This window comes from Setaria viridis, chromosome 9 (genome assembly GCF_005286985.2).
Source record: "Setaria viridis chromosome 9, Setaria_viridis_v4.0, whole genome shotgun sequence".
Classification (NCBI taxonomy): domain Eukaryota; kingdom Viridiplantae; phylum Streptophyta; class Magnoliopsida; order Poales; family Poaceae; genus Setaria; species Setaria viridis.
In genome coordinates this window covers 46,302,950-46,320,251 of record NC_048271.2, presented here as the reverse complement: position 1 = coordinate 46,320,251, position 17,302 = coordinate 46,302,950, and the positions used below count along the sequence as shown (strand labels likewise).

Genomic DNA, 17,302 nt, shown 5'->3' with positions numbered 1-17,302 from the left:
TAGAAGGTCTCAGTCATAATATCAACTTTAAGGAGTGCGTGCTAGATCATATTCTGGAAAAGGAGTATCTGAAACTGAAACATATTAGTAACAGTGCTTGCAAGTTTCTCCTATTGTGGTAGGTTGTACCATCTGTTCCTCAAATTGTGTTTGTTCTAGTTTGTTACATACTTCTGTTTTTTTCCCATACTAATGTAGCAATGGTGTAATATGCCAGTATGCCACTAATAAAAACTTAAGTGCATGCAGTTTCATGGATTGACTGTTAATTCTTACTGTACTAACATGTCAACATTGCTCACTATCTAGCTTTAATCTGGATAGATTGAATTGATAATTGAGTTATGTCTGGCCTTTTTACAGACGTTTTTACATGGTTTGGGTTCCTTGTGATTGGAATTCTAGTTGGTACAAGTGCATTTAGACTTGTTACATAAGCTTCCTAAAATTTGCTCACTTGTTCGTGGGAGCGGGAGTATGGCAACTCCACGCCCTGAGTTTTCCATTCTGGTTATCCAATTCTAGGCACAGTGCACCTCCAATAAAATAGTTGAACTCATTCTCTAGGCTCAATGCACCTCCAATAAAATAGTTGAACTCATTCTCTCATTCTGACATGATAACTTTTGTACTACTGTATGGCTGGTAGGTGCCTTCCTTAGGAATACATTTCTTGCCATCCGAAAGTAAATGTATAGTTTTTCTTTGCAGAATCTGCCCCGGAATTGTTTTCCTTTTCTAGTGAGCAAGCTGGCACAAAGTTTAAATTGTTAGGGAAAATGCTATTTCAGACACAATTTTAGACTCAATATTTTTTTGCATCAAGCAAGCCTTGCTTTTGCGTGCCAATGATCTGGGACATCCAGACTGGATCTTGACTTTTCCAAGGTCCTTTGACCTGAATCTATTTCGTGTAGATGCGCTGCAGCGTGCTGTGCTGTCCCAGTTTGTTGGGTGTGTGCAGGGCAACCCTCTCCTTCCATTGCGTGGCCGCTACTTCTTTTGATGCTAAGCCGTCGATGCTTGTCGGGCTGATGGCACGTTAGCAACTGAGAAATACTGCTATATTATCTCCAAATGATTGTTGACAGCAGTGGCCTTAATTCTAAGTACCAGGGTTACCGTTAGCCTGTATTATTGCTCCTTTTGCAGATTTGCTTTGTTACAACGCTCCAAAGTTCAGGTGAAGTGTACTTTAGTTGAGCCCTTGAGCCTTAGCACAAAAGCAACCTGGGTGTTTCTGAATGTGACAACAAGGTGTGTTTGTGAGGAGCAGTTTGGTAGTATGTGCATGACAGCACTCCTTGGGTCGACTATATGTTTTCCAGCTTGTGACTACTGTTTCTGTCTGTCAGCCTGGGGATACCATGTGAGGGTTTGGCCCCAGAGATCAGAGGCGTATAAGATATTTGTTCCTTCCCGGTGTTCATGCTTACCTGAAATTTCTTGGGAAGCTTCCTGCTAAGCCTCGTTTTGTAATTATTTGCTAAGCATGTTCATGTTCGTAATTTTATGCAACACTGTCGAGTGTCTTCCATAGTTTAACTTTGTAATTTCTATGCAATGTTGTCGCCATTTCCAGACGGGAATACACATTTCACATGTACTGATAGTCTGATACAGTTTGAATGGAACCTTCTTTTTGGTATTATTAGATCTTGGGACCTTGAACTTGAATCATCGAAGCGCTAAACAACGCTGTTTCCGTTCTGCTCGGCACACAGGATTGCTGGAGGCTGCAGCTGTTGGCCTGCGCTGCATATCATAGGTTGCCTGCTGCTGCTTGTGCTAGACTGCAATGTTGTTGTCCTTCGTGGTCCTGAAGCAGCTATCCGCCGCGGAAATTACGCTGGTTGTTGACATCGCAGGTCTTCGTACGCGGTTCACGTCTCAATAAAGAAACCACGTAGGCACGTAGTACCTGTCCCCCCGAAATGAGCAGGCGAGCAGCTGACCACCAGGATGGGGGTCGCGAAAAAACTTGAGGATCTGGAGAAAGGGTGAATGTGCATTTCATCCTCCAAAAATATTAGGACACGTTTGACGACGGGATCGCGTATGTGAATACGTGATCTTCCCGCCATACTGCAGCTCAGGAAGAAAACCGTGAGTGAAATCATATCAGCTCGCAAAGTCGCAACACGCCGGTCGTCTGACTTTGCACCGCAGCTCAGAATTGGCTGTGAACGAAGTACTGGAACTGGTTACCAGGCACGTTACAGTGAAGCAAGCGCGAAGCAGCCCGGTAGGACCTTAGGAGTTAGTGGGTAGGAGCAATGCACTGGGCCGATCTCTGATCAGTGTCGATCGTCGATCTGAATCGTGTGTGCAGCCCGGATGTACGGCGCGCGCGAAACGAGACAAAACGATCAAACGAAGGACGCGGACGGGCGGTCACCCCGGACGAAAACCGTGTGGGGAAAACGAAAACGACTGCGACCTCAGGAGGAAAACCCAGGATCAGCAGCCGATCAGGAATCCGCTCGCCGGATCGAGCGCGCTGCGCGCGGCCGCGGGGCGCCGACCGGCTGAGGAAGAGGCCACGACAGGGACGCGCGGACCCCACGTTCGCAGGCACGAGCCGCGACGCGCTGCCGCACTCCGTCCGATCCCGTCCGCCGATCAAGCGGCGGACACTGCCCCCAGTCCCCAATCACGCACTCCATCTTGTTCCGGTTTTCCGGCCGCCGCATCCCGAAGGCGTGAGGTGTGAACCTCGTCCGCCTCCCCGGCCTGGCGCCCGGGCCCCACACGCCACGCCCGCCCAATCATGCCCGCACTGCCTCCAGCTTACGCCAACTGCCAAGCAGGCACGCAGGCAGCTGCTAAACGCGTTCGCTTCCCCCTCCCGCGCTCCTCAGCAAACGCAAGCAAGCGCGCCCCCGGGCTCCTATTTAAGCTCGCCCCGCCTCTGCCTGCCCCACTCATCTCAGCATCTCACCATCGCTTCAAGCCAAGCAATCACCTGATCAAAAGCAACGATCCAGGAGCAAGCATCATCACCCCGCAGTAAACTCTGCGCAATGGCGGCAGGGAAGGCGGCGCCGATGAAGAAGCCGTCGTTCGGGACGCGGGCGTGGCGGCTGCTGCGCCTGGCGGTGCTCTGGGCGCGGCGGGGCGGCGCGGCGCACAGCCTGCGCCTGCTCCGGACGCTCCGGCGCCACGGGCACGGCCTCGGCCTCGGCGGCGGCGGGGCCCGCGGCGACCGCCTCCGGCACGGGGAGCGCGAGTTCTCCATCGACGAGACGCCGGCGTTCCGGTTCCGCACCCCGTCCGCGCGCGTGCTCCGCCTCATCCCCTGCATCGCCCCCGAGACCCCGGGCCTCTACGGCGACGACCGCTACTTCTTCCGCGACGCCGCGGCGCGCGCGCTGGAGGAGGACGACGCCGAGGCGTACGGCAGCAGCTACGGCGCCGACCAGCTGGGTAGCGAGCGCGCCGGCGGCGACGAGGAGGAGGAGGAGGAGGAGCTGAGCTGCTACTGCGCCTACGGCGGCGGCGACGACGAGCAGCTGCTGGAGCGCGCGGTCGCGGAGTCGTGCCGCGCGAGCACGGCCGCGGAGGAGGACGCCGGGGTGGACGTGAAGGCGGACGAGTTCATCGCCAGGTTCTACGCGCAGATGAAGCTGCAGCGCCAGATCTCGTGGCTGCAGTACAACGAGATGATGCAGAGGAGCGTCAGCTAGATCGATTGCTCTGTTGATCCTTGATTACTAGCAGTAGCAGTTGAGCTTTGGTTCTTTCGTTCGACACATATGCATGCACAGCACCTGTACACAGAGTTGCAGAATTATTACAGAATACAATTTTTTTCATTGAATCCGTGCCTGAGTTGGTTTATTTCCTTGTTAGCCGCTGCACGTTTGTTTGTGCATTTGAGGCAATATGATAAGGCGGCCACTAGATTGCTTGCTTGATTGATTCCAGCGTGTTGGCTCCTGGTTGTACAGGTGTTCGTGCTTTACATTAGCCGATGAATGACGTGTCCTTGTATCAGTTTTTGTCGTTAGTGTCCACATACTAGTTAAATACTTGAGACGTACACCTGAACCATGATTAGTGCTAATGACGATGGGACTGTATACGTGTTGGTGTTGATACAGCAATAGCTTCGTTTCAATAAGCCTTGTGGCCCTGGCCCGTGCTTCCTGTACACGTACGACTACACTACTTCAGCAATTTTCATTTGTTGACATGTTATGCATCTTTTTTTTTTGTGAGGAGACTTGTTATGCATCTAGTTGGCGAAAGTAACGAAATTAACATAAAATTAACGGGGAAAAGGAGAAAGAACAGAGGCACAGAGACACAGAATCATTGCTGTCCAGTCCAGATATTCAAGGCCGTTGCTGATTCAGTTCAGGTGGTGTCCTGTGGCCCTGCCTATCGTTGCCCATGTATCACGTCTGCCGCATGAGTCATGACAGAGTGGATGCTAGCAAGTAGCAACCCACGCCCGACGTGCTGGCAGTGGCAGGAACACATGCTGGCAGCGTGGATCGTAGAATGAGCAGCATGACCTTATACGAGGCCTCTTGATTTGCACGGTGGGACTGGGACCTGAGGTTTATGGGAACACATATTGACTGATTGACATGTCTACCGTCTGGGTTGCTGCTGTTTCTTTAACCACGGAAAGCTTCGAAAACAAGGTCGTACTTGCCTTTGTTGTATAAAGCCCCTCCTGCAATGTGTATCATCAGTGGTCTGCGCGCAGTACGTCATCAGAATGGAGGAGCTCAGGCAGTGCGGTTGGTCTTCGGCGTCCTCCCTGTAAAGTTGCAAAAGTTTTCACTTCTTTCGAACTGATGATACGGTGGTTGGGCTTTTTATGGGATTGTATGGCAAATGGGCTGGCCTATCTCTACCACTTTCCAGCCTATATTCTGTCCATGGCCTTGTTCCGGTGTGCACGGACCGTACCTGATACCTTGTTGATTCTTCGGCTTCGAAACCCAAGCCCAGTGCTACAATGCTCAGGGCTTATCAACACGCCTGACCGAATCTTAAGAAAAGTGCCCAAACCAGTGCTAAACACTTCACCCGTCTTATTCAATGCCAAAATGAGCTTAATCACCCCCAAAAACCTACTGGATGTTGCAATAAACCAAACCATAACTTAAAGTCACAGATCCTGGCAATCAGTACCACTGAATTTGAAACCAAGCTCCTCGCAAAAAAAAAAAATGATCAAACCTAGCAAACACTCGAGTTGTCGGGCTAACATCGAGATCATCCAGGGAGATGGGGCCTTCTAGTGTTTGGCGCGCGCCCCTGCGCAAGTAGCGCTGCACGATTACATACTGTTGCAGTAATATTTTTGAATATATATCAAACTTCTGAAGGCAGCAAATATCGGATCTATGTCAGTATGCTTGAAAACTGGTGGAGTATCATGTAAAGAGTAAGTTTCTCATATCAAACTGGAAGCGCACCAAGGTTCATACACTTCTTTGTATGCCCCTTATTTTGTCAGCATACATGTCTGGTGCTAAGATTGATGTATAAATTATTGATAATATAGATGTAGGAACGGTGTAGAACTGTCCACACGGATATGTTCAGTACCACGATAAGCCAGTGGCAAGACATGAAGACAGAAACGATCGCTTGCTTCTATTTCCTTCACTGTTCTCACTGATCCTTGTTAATTATATACCGCAACTATCAATTTAGCAATCTGTATAGGAAAATAAGTAGGTGTTATAAATATAACAATTCAGCGATATAAATATGGTCTCAGAAATCTATCAAACATGACCAAATATTGTCAGGTGAAACCATCAATATATGTATTGGAAAGAAGATATTAGAACCATAATTGCTAACCTGTTTTGGTAGAACATTTGTAGCAAAATGAAAAACTAAAAGGAGTGGTGTTTAAAGAAGATAAACTGATGAAGGCCACATATCTTTTATTAGAAGCTGCATTAGTGAAATATATATCTTGGAGCCTAATCCAAACCCTACTCTTTTTTTTCTACTCTCATCTCAACTCTCAAGTTATAGTAACTTGTAACGGCAGTGCATTGCTAGATTCTTAAGTTTTAGGAACCACCATGTCTAGAAATATACACTGATTTGTAATTCAAATGTAACCAGCCAAATGTGTCAAAAAGTTCAGGTTCCAATAATAACATGCTAATAAGTAATGGAACTGGTAATTTGAGGCCACCAAGCATGATTCATTCAGGCCTGCCGTCTGAACAGGCTATGTGCATGCATGCGATGGACTGATGGCACTGAGCATCAGAGATCAATGGTAGGGACATGCAATGCGCTCACCTCGACAATATGCAAAATGCATGATCTGGGTGATGGTCTAGACTTATTTCTGCACTGCAGCTGCAGCTCCCCCTCACTGTCTCCATTCTCCATCCATCGCGCTAGCCTCTCTGCTAAGGTGGCATTTAACTCTTTACCGTAGACTGTAGTATTAACATATTTTATTCAAATATAGAAACAAATCAACAGAAATGAACCACCAGGGAGACAAGCAGCTTCCTGCTTAAATCTAATTTTGTAATATATATATCCAAAAAGGAAAAATTCTCAAACAAACACATTCCTTGAATCTACCTAAAATGAGTATGGATGTGAATAAATTGGATAGATTTGAAGCCCATAATCACAAACAGCAGCAATTTGTCAATGAAAAAAAGAGCTGAGCTTACTGCAAACTGAGCAACTATTTGGTGCTCAAATTACAAAATGAGATTTAAGCAGGAGTGCTGCACCATGTACTGCTTTGTTTCTGCTTTAATTTTATTTAAAAATGGGGGGAACAGAAAGTGAGGAGTTTACCTGCCAATGCATTTCTAAAATGATAATCAGAGAACCTCGTGCTTGCAACCTTGATTTTTGGCGTGAACTGAACAAATATCTGAGAATCTGAATAGCAACGGGCAAAACTGAGTGAGGTTAGTGACAAAATACAATGAACAGGTGATAGTAAATCAACAATCTTATAGCTATAGGAAACCCTGATCGATTTTTTTCTCTTTCTTTTAATTAGATTTAGGAATGACAAAACAGCTAGATACTATGTAAATATGGTTGAAACTCTAGCCTTCATTTGAGTAAACTTTCAATTCTCTAATACCTTCACTTCTTGTCAGTTATCCAAAATTTCTAGGGATCTTTATTTCGCTACTATTTTGAGCCTTTGGAGACAAAGGAGAAATGATTAGAATCCCAACTTTGCCATGTAGCCTTCTCATTCTTTTCTCTTATTCTTTGAAGATTCTTGAAAGGGCAATGTCAGACCATGGATGGTTTACTGCTGATGAAACTGAAGAGTCCTGCAAATCCTAACTTGATTCATAGTAAAAACACATGTTTGTGGTGACTGACCTGAAGTCATGGGTTCAGATGTCGAGATCCCCTGTTCCAGGGTTCCCTACTTAATCAAGATGAATGGGTCCCCATGTACTCGCATTCTTACTGTTACAGGCACAGTTGAAGCTGCCCAAACTGGAGCTGACAACTTTGTGCTGTCCATCGACCAAATTGAAACCACATTACAGTTTTTGCTTAGGTGATCAAGATTTGATGGGTTCAAGTGAACACTACTTGAATAGTGGTGCATTTTAAGTCCAATATTCTATCTTGGAGTAAAGGAAAATGGTACAGACTCCACACTACTTGAACGAAGAACGCTAAAATTTTTTACGAAGCTTGAATCCCATTTCCTACTTTTAAGCTTCATATGCAGCTCAAGTGGTCAGTGCTATGTAGGTCAAGGTAATGCTTAGCCATGTCTCAAAATGAATAAATCAAATACTGTGACATATGTTACAGCTCAAATTGTTAAAATGGAACATATACGCACCTCTCTGGTTTAAGGAAAAACATAGAGGAAATCTTTATAGTAACTGATGCGGTACAAATGTAGTGCTGAGTATTGAACTTTGAATGCAACAAACATACCTCCAAGGTAACCCCAATTTGACATCGATGTTTTGGTAGGGTTCCTCGGCATACTGTCAGAATTCATCAGTGAATTTAGAAATTTGAGCAACAATAGAACACATTTTCAGAACAGTCAATTGATGTCAATTTGGCAGAGAATATCCTTTTCTGTTCTACACCCTAAGACCGACAATTTTATTTTTTTAATAAAAAACAAAACTGAACTAATTTAGGCAACGTTCATACAACTTATGTTTGATTGTTCCTTCTTATACCCGTTGAAAGTGCTAATGGTATTAGTTTATATAAATATTACTGTAACTCAATAAAAGCCTATTTGATGCTCACCTGAAGTCGATCCATCTCATGGGACATTGTTTGGTCCTTATGTTTCCATTAGTGCTTGATTCTGCTTGTCCAATGTGAGTAATAATTATCACTCCAGGGATAATTAAGTGATTCACAAGAAAATAAACTCTTAACAAAGTAAGGTTGTGCTTAAAATAGCATATCAGATATGGTTGGCATAAAAAGTCAGGGAAAATCGGAAGGCATCCTAAAGAGTGATATATGGATTGATCATTGACTTCGAAACTTCTAATACTATGCCCTAGTTGGTGAAACCAAACACGTCGTCATCCTTCACATGTCACCTGGGCTGCTGGGCAGTGGCACACCAAACTACCTTGCTGATGCAAACCACATTTGTGATGCATTGATAGATGGTAAGTTCTGCAGCTCAGGCGAGGATGAATGCTGGTGATAGCCAAGCACAGCCCCAAGGGAGGTCCCTGATGAGAGGAGAATAGCGTTACAGCAATTTTAATTGCAAGCAAAAGAAAATACCTTCTCGCATCATTTAGTAAGGCTAAATAAAAGGATTTATACAGCATGCAAATAACCACCCGTCAGAAGCCTCTCAAGTACTTTTCTCTGTCCCAAACCAGAAAAAAACATCCAATATACTAATAGAGATAGCAAAGAGACATTGTGGAGATATTTGGGAAAATAGGTGCACTTCCATTGTATTATTTCATCAGACCTATAAGAGCTCTAAACATATATGACTATTCTGGTCAATTTTCTGGTCTTCTTTCACCTCCTCCAGCTGCTATGCATTTGGCAAATACTGCTGCTAGGAAGGCAGCAGTTGTTCCATCTAATCTGAAAAGTGGGAATAAGAACATGTACAGTTATTCCAAAGATAGTTCCTCTATTAAAGCATGTTACTTCTGACTGATCTCTTTAACATTTAGTATCTTTGCTTATGTTCTTTTTTCTCAACTATGACTTTCTCTTATAGTTATGCTTCAAAATTGTAGTAGGAAATATGCTACATCTTATTGTGGAAGCCTGTATAGCCTGGAACTTATTTTTCTCTGGTTCATATATCACTTTCACCTTGTCATAGCAGGAAACAACTTTGTTTTTGTCTCTAGAAGGCAATGCAGGGGACATTGGTTTTGCAACAGCTGCAATTGCGTCTCCACAGGTCACCACTTTGCACACCGCTGATCTAGTTGCAGTCACTTGTTCTACCTTACATTACTGCTCTTATGCATCAAGCATAGATAAATTGCTGAACTCAAGTGAACTTTGCAAACGCAGAAAATATCGGTACCGGAATTTGCTTAACACAAAAAAAGCAATTAAAACAAGAAATAGGTAGTCAATCTTTTGTTCAGGCAATACAACAAGCAACTGGTGTGCATCAGAGCTGAAGCAGAAGGGCATGGACCTGTGAGCTTTCTCCATGGTAGGCTCATCCTGATGCCCTTAATTCACCGATAAATCTCGTTGTCCCAGGATAAACTTGACGAATCAGCTTTCTCATCACCAAATCAAGCACCTACAATGACCAAATCGAAACAAAACAAACCAAAACGGAATACATATTCACAAAATCGAACTGCAGATCAACCAAATCAATCTATGGATGCATCAAATTGAGGGGGCTGCGATAACCTGGAAGGGAGGGCTCTGGGAGGTGAGGATGCCGGAAGGTGCGGCCCATGGATGTGAGGAGATGCTGCAGTCGCGCCGCATCTCGCCCTTGCGCTGCCATCTCCCTCGCTGGGAGCACTGAGAAGAGCACCGTAGAGGACGCACGCGAGGGAGAGACGGTAGGGCGGCGCTGCTATGGGAGGAGAGGCGGCAGCGAAGCAGCGCTTGGGCGACAGGAGCGGAGATTCGAGACAGAGACGGCGACGGGAGAAGAAAGTTCGGGAGAGGGAGATTTTTCTTTTCCTTGGAGCAATCATGTGTTGACACGTGGGCTGCACAATTAAGCCAAGCTAGCCCATCCTAAACGCCGTAAATCAGCGATCGAAGGATGTAAATTTTTTTTACTTACGTGGATGCTGCGATTACCCGCCTAGAGGTTGCCCCGATTCATATCTACCAGTTTGTTCACTCGATTTGCCCCCTTCAACGTCTTGGATTCAGATTCAAATCTCGCTGGTGGCAATGGCTGGTGCGGATGCAATGCAACGAGCGTGGCGCGGGCCCCACAGGCACATCACATGCCAAGCAAACCAACCAGCGAACCAGCTCTCCTCTCCCCAACGGCTCAGCGCAGGCAGGCCCCACCTGTCATAACGCCACCCCCCGTACGTACCCGCAGCACAATCATTTTCAAACTCCTCGGGCCCGCCACCCAGATGTCTTTGACCTCGGATCTCATCATCTCGCTCCCGCACACAGCACAGCGCCCCCGTCGACTCTCCAGCCCGTCGTCCAGTCGCAGGGCGCCACGTCAGCAACACAGTGTTTTGTGTTCGGCACCGTGGAGCGACAGGCTTTCTCGTACCGAGACACCCCAACCACTCCGGCATAGGAAACCCACCGGCGGCACGCATCTCCTCCGTCCATCTCACGTCAAGATCCGCGCGGCGTGTGCGATCCCCACCCCCCGCCTCGGGCCGAATTTGAAATGCTGCCGCTTAAAAAGAGCCGTTGCCCCCTTTCATCGTTTTCCCCACCCACCACGCACGGGACGCGCTCCGCCCACCGCCAGGTGGGCCCCGTGCCCGCTCCTGCCCCACGCGCCAGCCACCCCTCCGGCGGATATCAACGGGCAGAGGCGGGGCCCACGGCCGCCCCGAATTCGAAAACCCCATTTCTGGCCAGCGTTTTTAATACCACTCTCGGATCGACTCTCCCAGCCAGCAGCATAAATGCCAGGCCTTTAGCGGCCTCTCCGATCTGATGCTCCCGGCCGCCGCCGCCTCTCCTCGCCGCTGCCGCCGCCGCTGGTAGCCTCCGCGTTGTCCGTGCTGCGCGGCCGCTGGTATCCTCCGCGTCGTCCGCGCTGCGCGGCCGCCTCGAGGTCGAGGCCACTTCGGTAAGCACGGAGGCGCCCGCCGTTCTCTCCCCACTCGATTCGCTTCGCGAGTAGACAGATGCTTTTATTAGGGGATGCCGTGATTTATCTTAAGATTCGTAAGGTGATGGTCTGTTCCGCTCAGATAGATTTGTTGGTTGACCAGGCTGTATCGGCGATTTCTGTTTCCCGCGGGGATTGCCGCGGATCGGATGCTGAGCTGAGGAGAGGACTTTTCATTTTGTGTCGAGAGTTTTAGGATCGATGGCGTCGGAGAAGGGTGGAGCGAAGGTTATTGGCGGCGGCGGAGGTGCTGGTGGGATCTTCAACCTGTTCGACTGGAAGCGCAAGTCACGCAAGAAGCTGTTCTCCAACTCGCCAGGTAGGTGTTTGTAAGAATGCCTCCCTTACTGCTTCCCAGCTGGCGGCAGAGCTGTTATCTCTCTCCGATTTATGGTTTCTTATCTTGTTCTTGTGATCTGTTCACAGAGGGCGCCAAGCTTGTCAAGAGGAGTGAAGAAACCTTGCCGTCCGGGCGTCTCCACTTGGTGAGTGATCTTTCTGAGGCTTGCTCCTCGCAACTATTCGAAGATGTTGTGCTGGTGCAGGGGCATGTATTCACTCTTGTTTGTTGGATGAATTTGTAGGTTGATGAAGACGAGGGGATTGGCGTGCCAAGCTTCAAGGGGAGCAGCGACTACAGCTGTGCTTCTTCAGTGACAGATGAGGAAGGACGTGAGATGAAGGCACCAGGTGTGGTGGCCAGGCTCATGGGCTTGGACGCCCTGCCCACCTCAGGTGTTCCAGAACCATACTGCACACCATTCCGGGACACAAGATCGTTTAGGGACAGCCAAAGCCTCAAGAGGAGTCCTGAGTACTCAATGAATGATCAGTTCAGTCATGTTCCTCGAAGAGTTGATGGTTATATGAGAAAGCCATTGGATCTCAGAGCACAGAAGATGCCAAGCAGCCCGATTGAAAGGTTCCAGATAGAAGCATTGCCACCAAGGTCCGCAAAGCCCCTACCAATGTCTCATCACAGACTTTTGTCCCCCATCAAGAATCCAGGTTTCAGTTCAGCGAGAAATGCTGCTCAGATCATGGAGGAAGCAGCCAAGATTCTTCAGCCAAGGACGCAATCCAGTTCCAGGGAGAAAATCTGCTCATTCAGCCCAGCACGAATTCCTTTGAGGGTTTCGGAGCCAAGAGAAAGCATACCTGCTTCTCAGAGGACTGTATCTCAGAGAGCACAGTCAACAAGGACCACTCCTGAGCTGCCAGATGTGAGGTTCTCCAGAGGTCAGCAGATGAACCGGAGCTGGAACAGTGAGGAAGATATTGTCATATTCAGACCATCAATCGATTCTTATGAAATTAACAATCCTAGTTGTTCGAAGAACAACAAGGGAAAGTCTATTTCTTTGGCAGTCCAAGCAAAGAATAATGTGCAGAAGAGGGAGGGTGTAAGTTCTGGGAGGAATTCAGGACTACAGAAAGAGCATGATGACCACAGAACAAACCAACCTTTTAGAAGTCAGTCTAATCACCAGAGAAACAAGCAGCAGAAGAAGCCATCATCATCTGGCACTTCATCCCCTGTCCTTCGGCAAAATAATCAGAAACAGAACTCTCTAGTGACCAGAGGCAAGGTGGCACCGAACAAATCTGTCTCAACTCAGCAAGGCAGAAAGGCGATGGCAGGAGATTCATCTTCTGGGAAGATCAAGAGTGGAAGCAAGGTATCTAAAGTTGGTGGCAGAAAAGACATTGTGGAAAGCATAAGTGGCGATAGGGAGGGATCATCGTCAAACAACAAGGACTTCCCACAAAAGAAACGTTTGATAGAGAGGAACTCCACCAATGAGAAGGGTACATTCGTGCCTGAAAAACCAGTGGGTAAACTTCAGAAGCAGGTTCAACCTAATGTTGTTATGGATGAGCACATTAAGTGGGACAAGGAAAGTAAAGACACTACAGATGTTGTGTCATTTACCTTCACCTCACCGTTGGTCAAACCATCAGCAGGACCCTCCAGATTGGCGGGTAAATGGGACTCAAGAAGCAATTTCAATCTGGATGCAGGATGTGATAAAGATGATTCAGATGGTAAGGCTGAAGGGCTATCGTCAGTGGGTCTGAACTTTGTAAACGGTGATGCCTTGAGCCTTCTCCTAGAAAAGAAGCTGAAGGAGCTAACATCAAAAATTGATCCATCCATCACCTTCACAAGGGGTGATACATTTGTGCCTGCTACTTTTACCTTGGAGGAACCACCAACCTCTTCCTGCAGCAATTGGGGCTCAGAAAGCGGAGTATTTGACTGTAGCCCTTCTGAAGCCAAACCTTCTCAATATGATTATTGCCCATCAGCCCAGTCATCTACAAAGGGCCAAATTTTCCGTGGCAGTAAATTAAAGGTAAAAATCAGTTTGAGTTACCCAATATCTTTTGCAAATAACTTGATAGCACAACAACTTCACATTTTGCACCCATTATTTATTTCTGTACTGGAGCTTGAAAAGGATTACATGTCATATTAGAATAGTATGTACCTCATGTACTTGGCCACTGCACATTATGTTTATGGCCAAATGTTTTTACTAAAACCTTCTTGTGAAACGAGTAAAGGCATATCTATAGCTTTTCTCAGTGGGGCTACTCTAGCGTCAACTTCATGATCTGGAATAGGATTTCATCAATATGTTGTGTTTGACATAATCATGACATGACACCAAGCTTCGGCATGAATTTTAAGTGCCTACTGAACTTTCCGCAATGTTGCCCTTTCTGGTGGTTAGTATAATAAAATTTTCTTGCGAAGGTTACTTTTTAGCTTCAGTCAAGAATGCCTATAATAAAATGCATGAGATGCTCTCTGTTGATTCCATTTCCAGCAATGAGGAAGAAATAATGTTTGAAATAACAAAAATGGCAGGGGCTCATCAGTTTACTTTCTTTTATGATCGGATGTGTTAAAGGTTTTCTTAGTAGCATGGACTTTATTGTGTGACTCATCAGTTTTGGCATCAGTTTATTGCAGTTCTAATACAGATTTCACTTTGATTCAGGTGGAGGAACCAGAAGAATGCAGTAGTATCAGTAATGCAAGGAAGGAACAGGAGTATGAAGATCTAAGTCCCCTCTCTGTGCTTGAACCCACCTTTCTAAGCGAGAGTTGCTGGTCTTCTGAGTGTTCAGGAAGCAGTGATGGTAATTCACCCAGCATGAAATTCTGCAATTTCTACTTGAACTGTTGACATTTCTTTACATCTGAAGAGTATTCATTTTTTGTAACAGGGAGTAAGGCGGCGTATTCATCTTCTTCTGAAGTTAAAACTATCACAGGGAATTTCTTGATGAATCCACCACCAGTTGACATTGAGGCAAAGACTACAGACTCTGCCTCTTCCGCATCAGTAGATGCTTCAGATATCTCAGATGTCACCCAATGTTCGAAGAAATCAAGACACACAGAGCTGGAGTACATTGAAGATGTGCTAAGCAACGTCACCTTGACAACAGATGAACTAGGGTCACTCTTTGTCAATCAGGATGGATCAGCTTTGGACCCGCTCCTCTTCGAGAAATTGGAGAATATGCATGTATATGCACAAGGGAAAGAGCCTCTGGGCCGTCGTGGCTACCGGCGGCTGTTGTTTGACTGCATAAATGAATGCCTGGAGACGAGACGCAGCACCTACTTCCGGGCAGGATATGCAGCATGGAGCAAAGGGGTGGCCGCGCTGAGCAGGGGTGTAGAGGCCGAAGTCTGCAATGAGATCACCAGCTGGAAGAGCATGGGGGAATGGGTGGAGGATGAGCTTGTCGACAAGGACATGAGCAGCGGGCTGGGCACATGGGTCGATTTCCGGGTGGAGGCGTTCGAGGCCGGCGAGGAGGTGGAGAGCGAGATACTAAACTCCCTGCTCGACGAGGTGATCCGCGACATGGTCGTGAGACGACGGCAGGAGTGTAAATTTGTAATTTGAGATGAATGCTGTAGTTTTTGCTCTGTAATTTTGTTTCATTTTGCTGTTACATATCCCCGATTTATTCTGTCAACCCAGACCTGTTGTTCAAATCAGTTTTAAAATGTTACAATGTACCCTGTGGGATAAATCAGATCCGTATTCAGCTACTATTGCTGAATGTGCTTGCCCTGCATGACATGGCTTCTGAATATTTTACCTCTGTCATAAGCAACCCCATGACCATTTCTACTGTGCTACTCCGTAGTTCGATGCAAAACTTTACCTGCGCATGCTGCAACCCTGCATTTACAAGTTTAGGAGGGCATTGCGCCTCCAACGCTGTGGTGCACTGCGAAGGACCTGTAATTGTCAGAATATTGTGGCCTGCATAAAATCGGCGTTGCATAATAGCGCGTCGATCAGATCTTTCATGGGCTCGCCGACAGGTCAAGCTGGACGTGTTCGAGTGAGGCCGGGTCTACGGGTCTAGTAGGCGCTAGAAGCCATCATATATCGCCCTGCATTATTTGCTCATACCATCAGGACCCGGTCGCGTGGTGTCACCTTCGTACATGATACGAGTGTTCTTGATTAAGTGATATTACAGTGCGCCTTACTATTGCCAGAAAATATTAACTTACATGTCCTGAACCTGTGGAGCTGTGTATACCGTCGACGTGTACTGCCCCAAACCATGAGGACGTGCGTCTTATAGGAATATAGGTAGTAGAGTAACTGTTCCCGAGTCAGAGTGTAATGGAAACACGTTGGTTTCTCTGTTGAGCTGGCATCGTAGTAGTGTGCAAGTAGAAGGCCAGGCCGGCATGATTGTTCTACGAACAGGGATCCCGGTTCTACGGGGGCGGCACCAATTTGGTTGGTCCGTGGGATGGGGATGATCGACCCAACTTCTCGGCGCATTGCCAATCTGTACCATCAACCCCAGTCCCCTGCCGCACTATGTTATCCCTGTCCAAATTGCTTTGCACATGATCGACCCAACTTCTCATGCATCGCGCTTGCGCCAGATGCAGGGCCTGTTTGGTTTAAGTTGCTTATTTTTAGTCTAGCTGTTTGGATACCCTTGCTTATGAGCATTGAATGAGGTGGATATTGTCATATTTGCCCCTTGTGTTGCTACCCCTCCTCTTTGCCTCCCCACGCCGAATAAACCACACCACCGCCCCCCGACCCCCTTCTTCCCCCATGGTCATTTCGTCCCCACCCCGACCCCCAGATCTGCTCCGCCGCCACCGACACCTCCTCCTCCCCTTCCTCCGGCGAGCTCCTCGCCGGAGCAGGGCCACCACCACCACTCCCAACCCCCCCCCCCCCCCCCCCGCCCAGATCCGCCTATAACCCAAACTCGAAGCCCCCATCCAGATCCAAGGGCAGGTGATGGCATGTCTCGTCGCCGTCGCGGCGGTAGCGGCGCTGCTCTGCGCGCTACCGGGCGCTCAGGGATTCTACCTCTCGGGGAGCTACCCGCACAAGTACAACCCCGGTGGGGTGGGAGCGGCGGGCGGAGGGGCGTCCATCGGCGCGGAGGTCGGCAACAGCGGCGGGGCGGGAGCAGCAGGCGGCGGCCGGCGGCGGCCGGGAGCGGCAGCGGGTGGCACGGATCTGTGGGCGGAGGCCGGCGGCGACCGGCGCGGAGGAAGGGGAGGGACCGACGGCGGCGGGGATGGAGCGGGCAATGAGGGAGGGAGAGAGGAGCTGGCGACGGGGGAGGAGGGGGGAGAGGAGTAAAGTGCATTGAATGAAAGCAGGAGGTGTAACGTGCACCTTTTAGTCCCATAAGCAACCCTTATGTTGCTTATGTGCTAAAAATAAGCAGCTCCATAAGCAACTCAATAAGTAAGGGTGATTGATTTCATAAGCAAATAAGTTGCTTATTTTAAGTTGCTTATGCATAAGCAACTCAAATAAATAGGCACTAAATCTCCGAATCGGATGTACAGCACAACTGTTCCATTTGTGCTTGTGCACCTTCCCAAAGTTACCTACCGAGTGGTGAGATTTCAGACACTTCTTTTGGGCATTTCAGACTCTTCCAACATGGGAAGTACAGAGCGAACTGCCTGGCCATTCCGTC

General features: G+C 47.7%; 2 protein-coding genes and 1 pseudogene across 20 annotated transcripts; 2 read left to right on the top strand and 1 right to left on the bottom strand.

The window, feature by feature from the left end:
• The first annotated feature begins 2,905 nt into the window (after positions 1-2,905).
• On the top strand, positions 2,906-3,820 carry LOC117838663 (uncharacterized). The gene has a single exon (XM_034718778.2). The coding sequence runs from the start codon at positions 3,024-3,026 to the stop codon at positions 3,684-3,686; it is 663 nt and encodes a 220-aa protein (XP_034574669.1). The 5' UTR covers positions 2,906-3,023; the 3' UTR covers positions 3,687-3,820.
• Positions 3,821-5,391: 1,571 nt separating this feature from the next.
• LOC117838664 (uncharacterized) lies at positions 5,392-10,752 on the bottom strand. 19 transcript variants are annotated; one of them, XM_034718785.2, is made up of 9 exons: positions 9,877-10,484; positions 9,650-9,760; positions 8,954-9,075; positions 8,597-8,702; positions 8,260-8,320; positions 7,930-7,982; positions 6,805-6,891; positions 6,286-6,428; positions 5,392-5,680 (listed from the first exon to the last, which is right to left on the bottom strand). In XM_034718785.2, exons 4-9 carry the CDS (start codon positions 8,625-8,627, stop codon positions 5,648-5,650), a joined length of 408 nt encoding a protein of 135 aa, XP_034574676.1. In that variant the 5' UTR covers positions 8,628-8,702; positions 8,954-9,075; positions 9,650-9,760; positions 9,877-10,484; the 3' UTR covers positions 5,392-5,647. The 19 variants fall into 19 exon arrangements, 6 of the variants coding, with proteins under 6 accessions (XP_034574676.1, XP_034574673.1, XP_034574671.1 ...); XR_004636674.2 differs by having other exon boundaries at positions 6,286-6,395; positions 6,805-7,493; positions 8,597-9,075; positions 9,877-10,442; XR_004636673.2 differs by having other exon boundaries at positions 6,286-6,395; positions 6,805-7,493; positions 8,565-9,075; positions 9,877-10,436.
• Positions 10,753-11,067: 315 nt separating this feature from the next.
• Positions 11,068-17,235, top strand: LOC117838661 (uncharacterized; annotated as a pseudogene).
• The last annotated feature ends 67 nt before the right edge of the window (positions 17,236-17,302 follow it).

What these genes read in the sequence shown, in the direction of transcription:
- LOC117838663 (XM_034718778.2), top strand. Translation starts at nt 3,024, where the DNA reads ATGGCGGCAGGGAAGGCGGCGCCGATGAAGAAGCCGTCGTTCGGGACG.
- LOC117838664 (XM_034718780.2), bottom strand. Translation starts at nt 8,804, where the DNA reads ATGCTGTATAAATCCTTTTATTTAGCCTTACTAAATGATGCGAGAAGG. An exon ending in ATGTGGTTTGCATCAGCAAG is followed by an intron (nt 8,321 to 8,596) that starts GTAGTTTGGTGT and finishes TTGGACAAGCAG; the next exon opens with AATCAAGCACTAATGGAAAC. An exon ending in GCATTTTGCATATTGTCGAG is followed by an intron (nt 5,681 to 6,285) that starts GTGAGCGCATTG and finishes TTTCCTATACAG; the next exon opens with ATTGCTAAATTGATAGTTGC.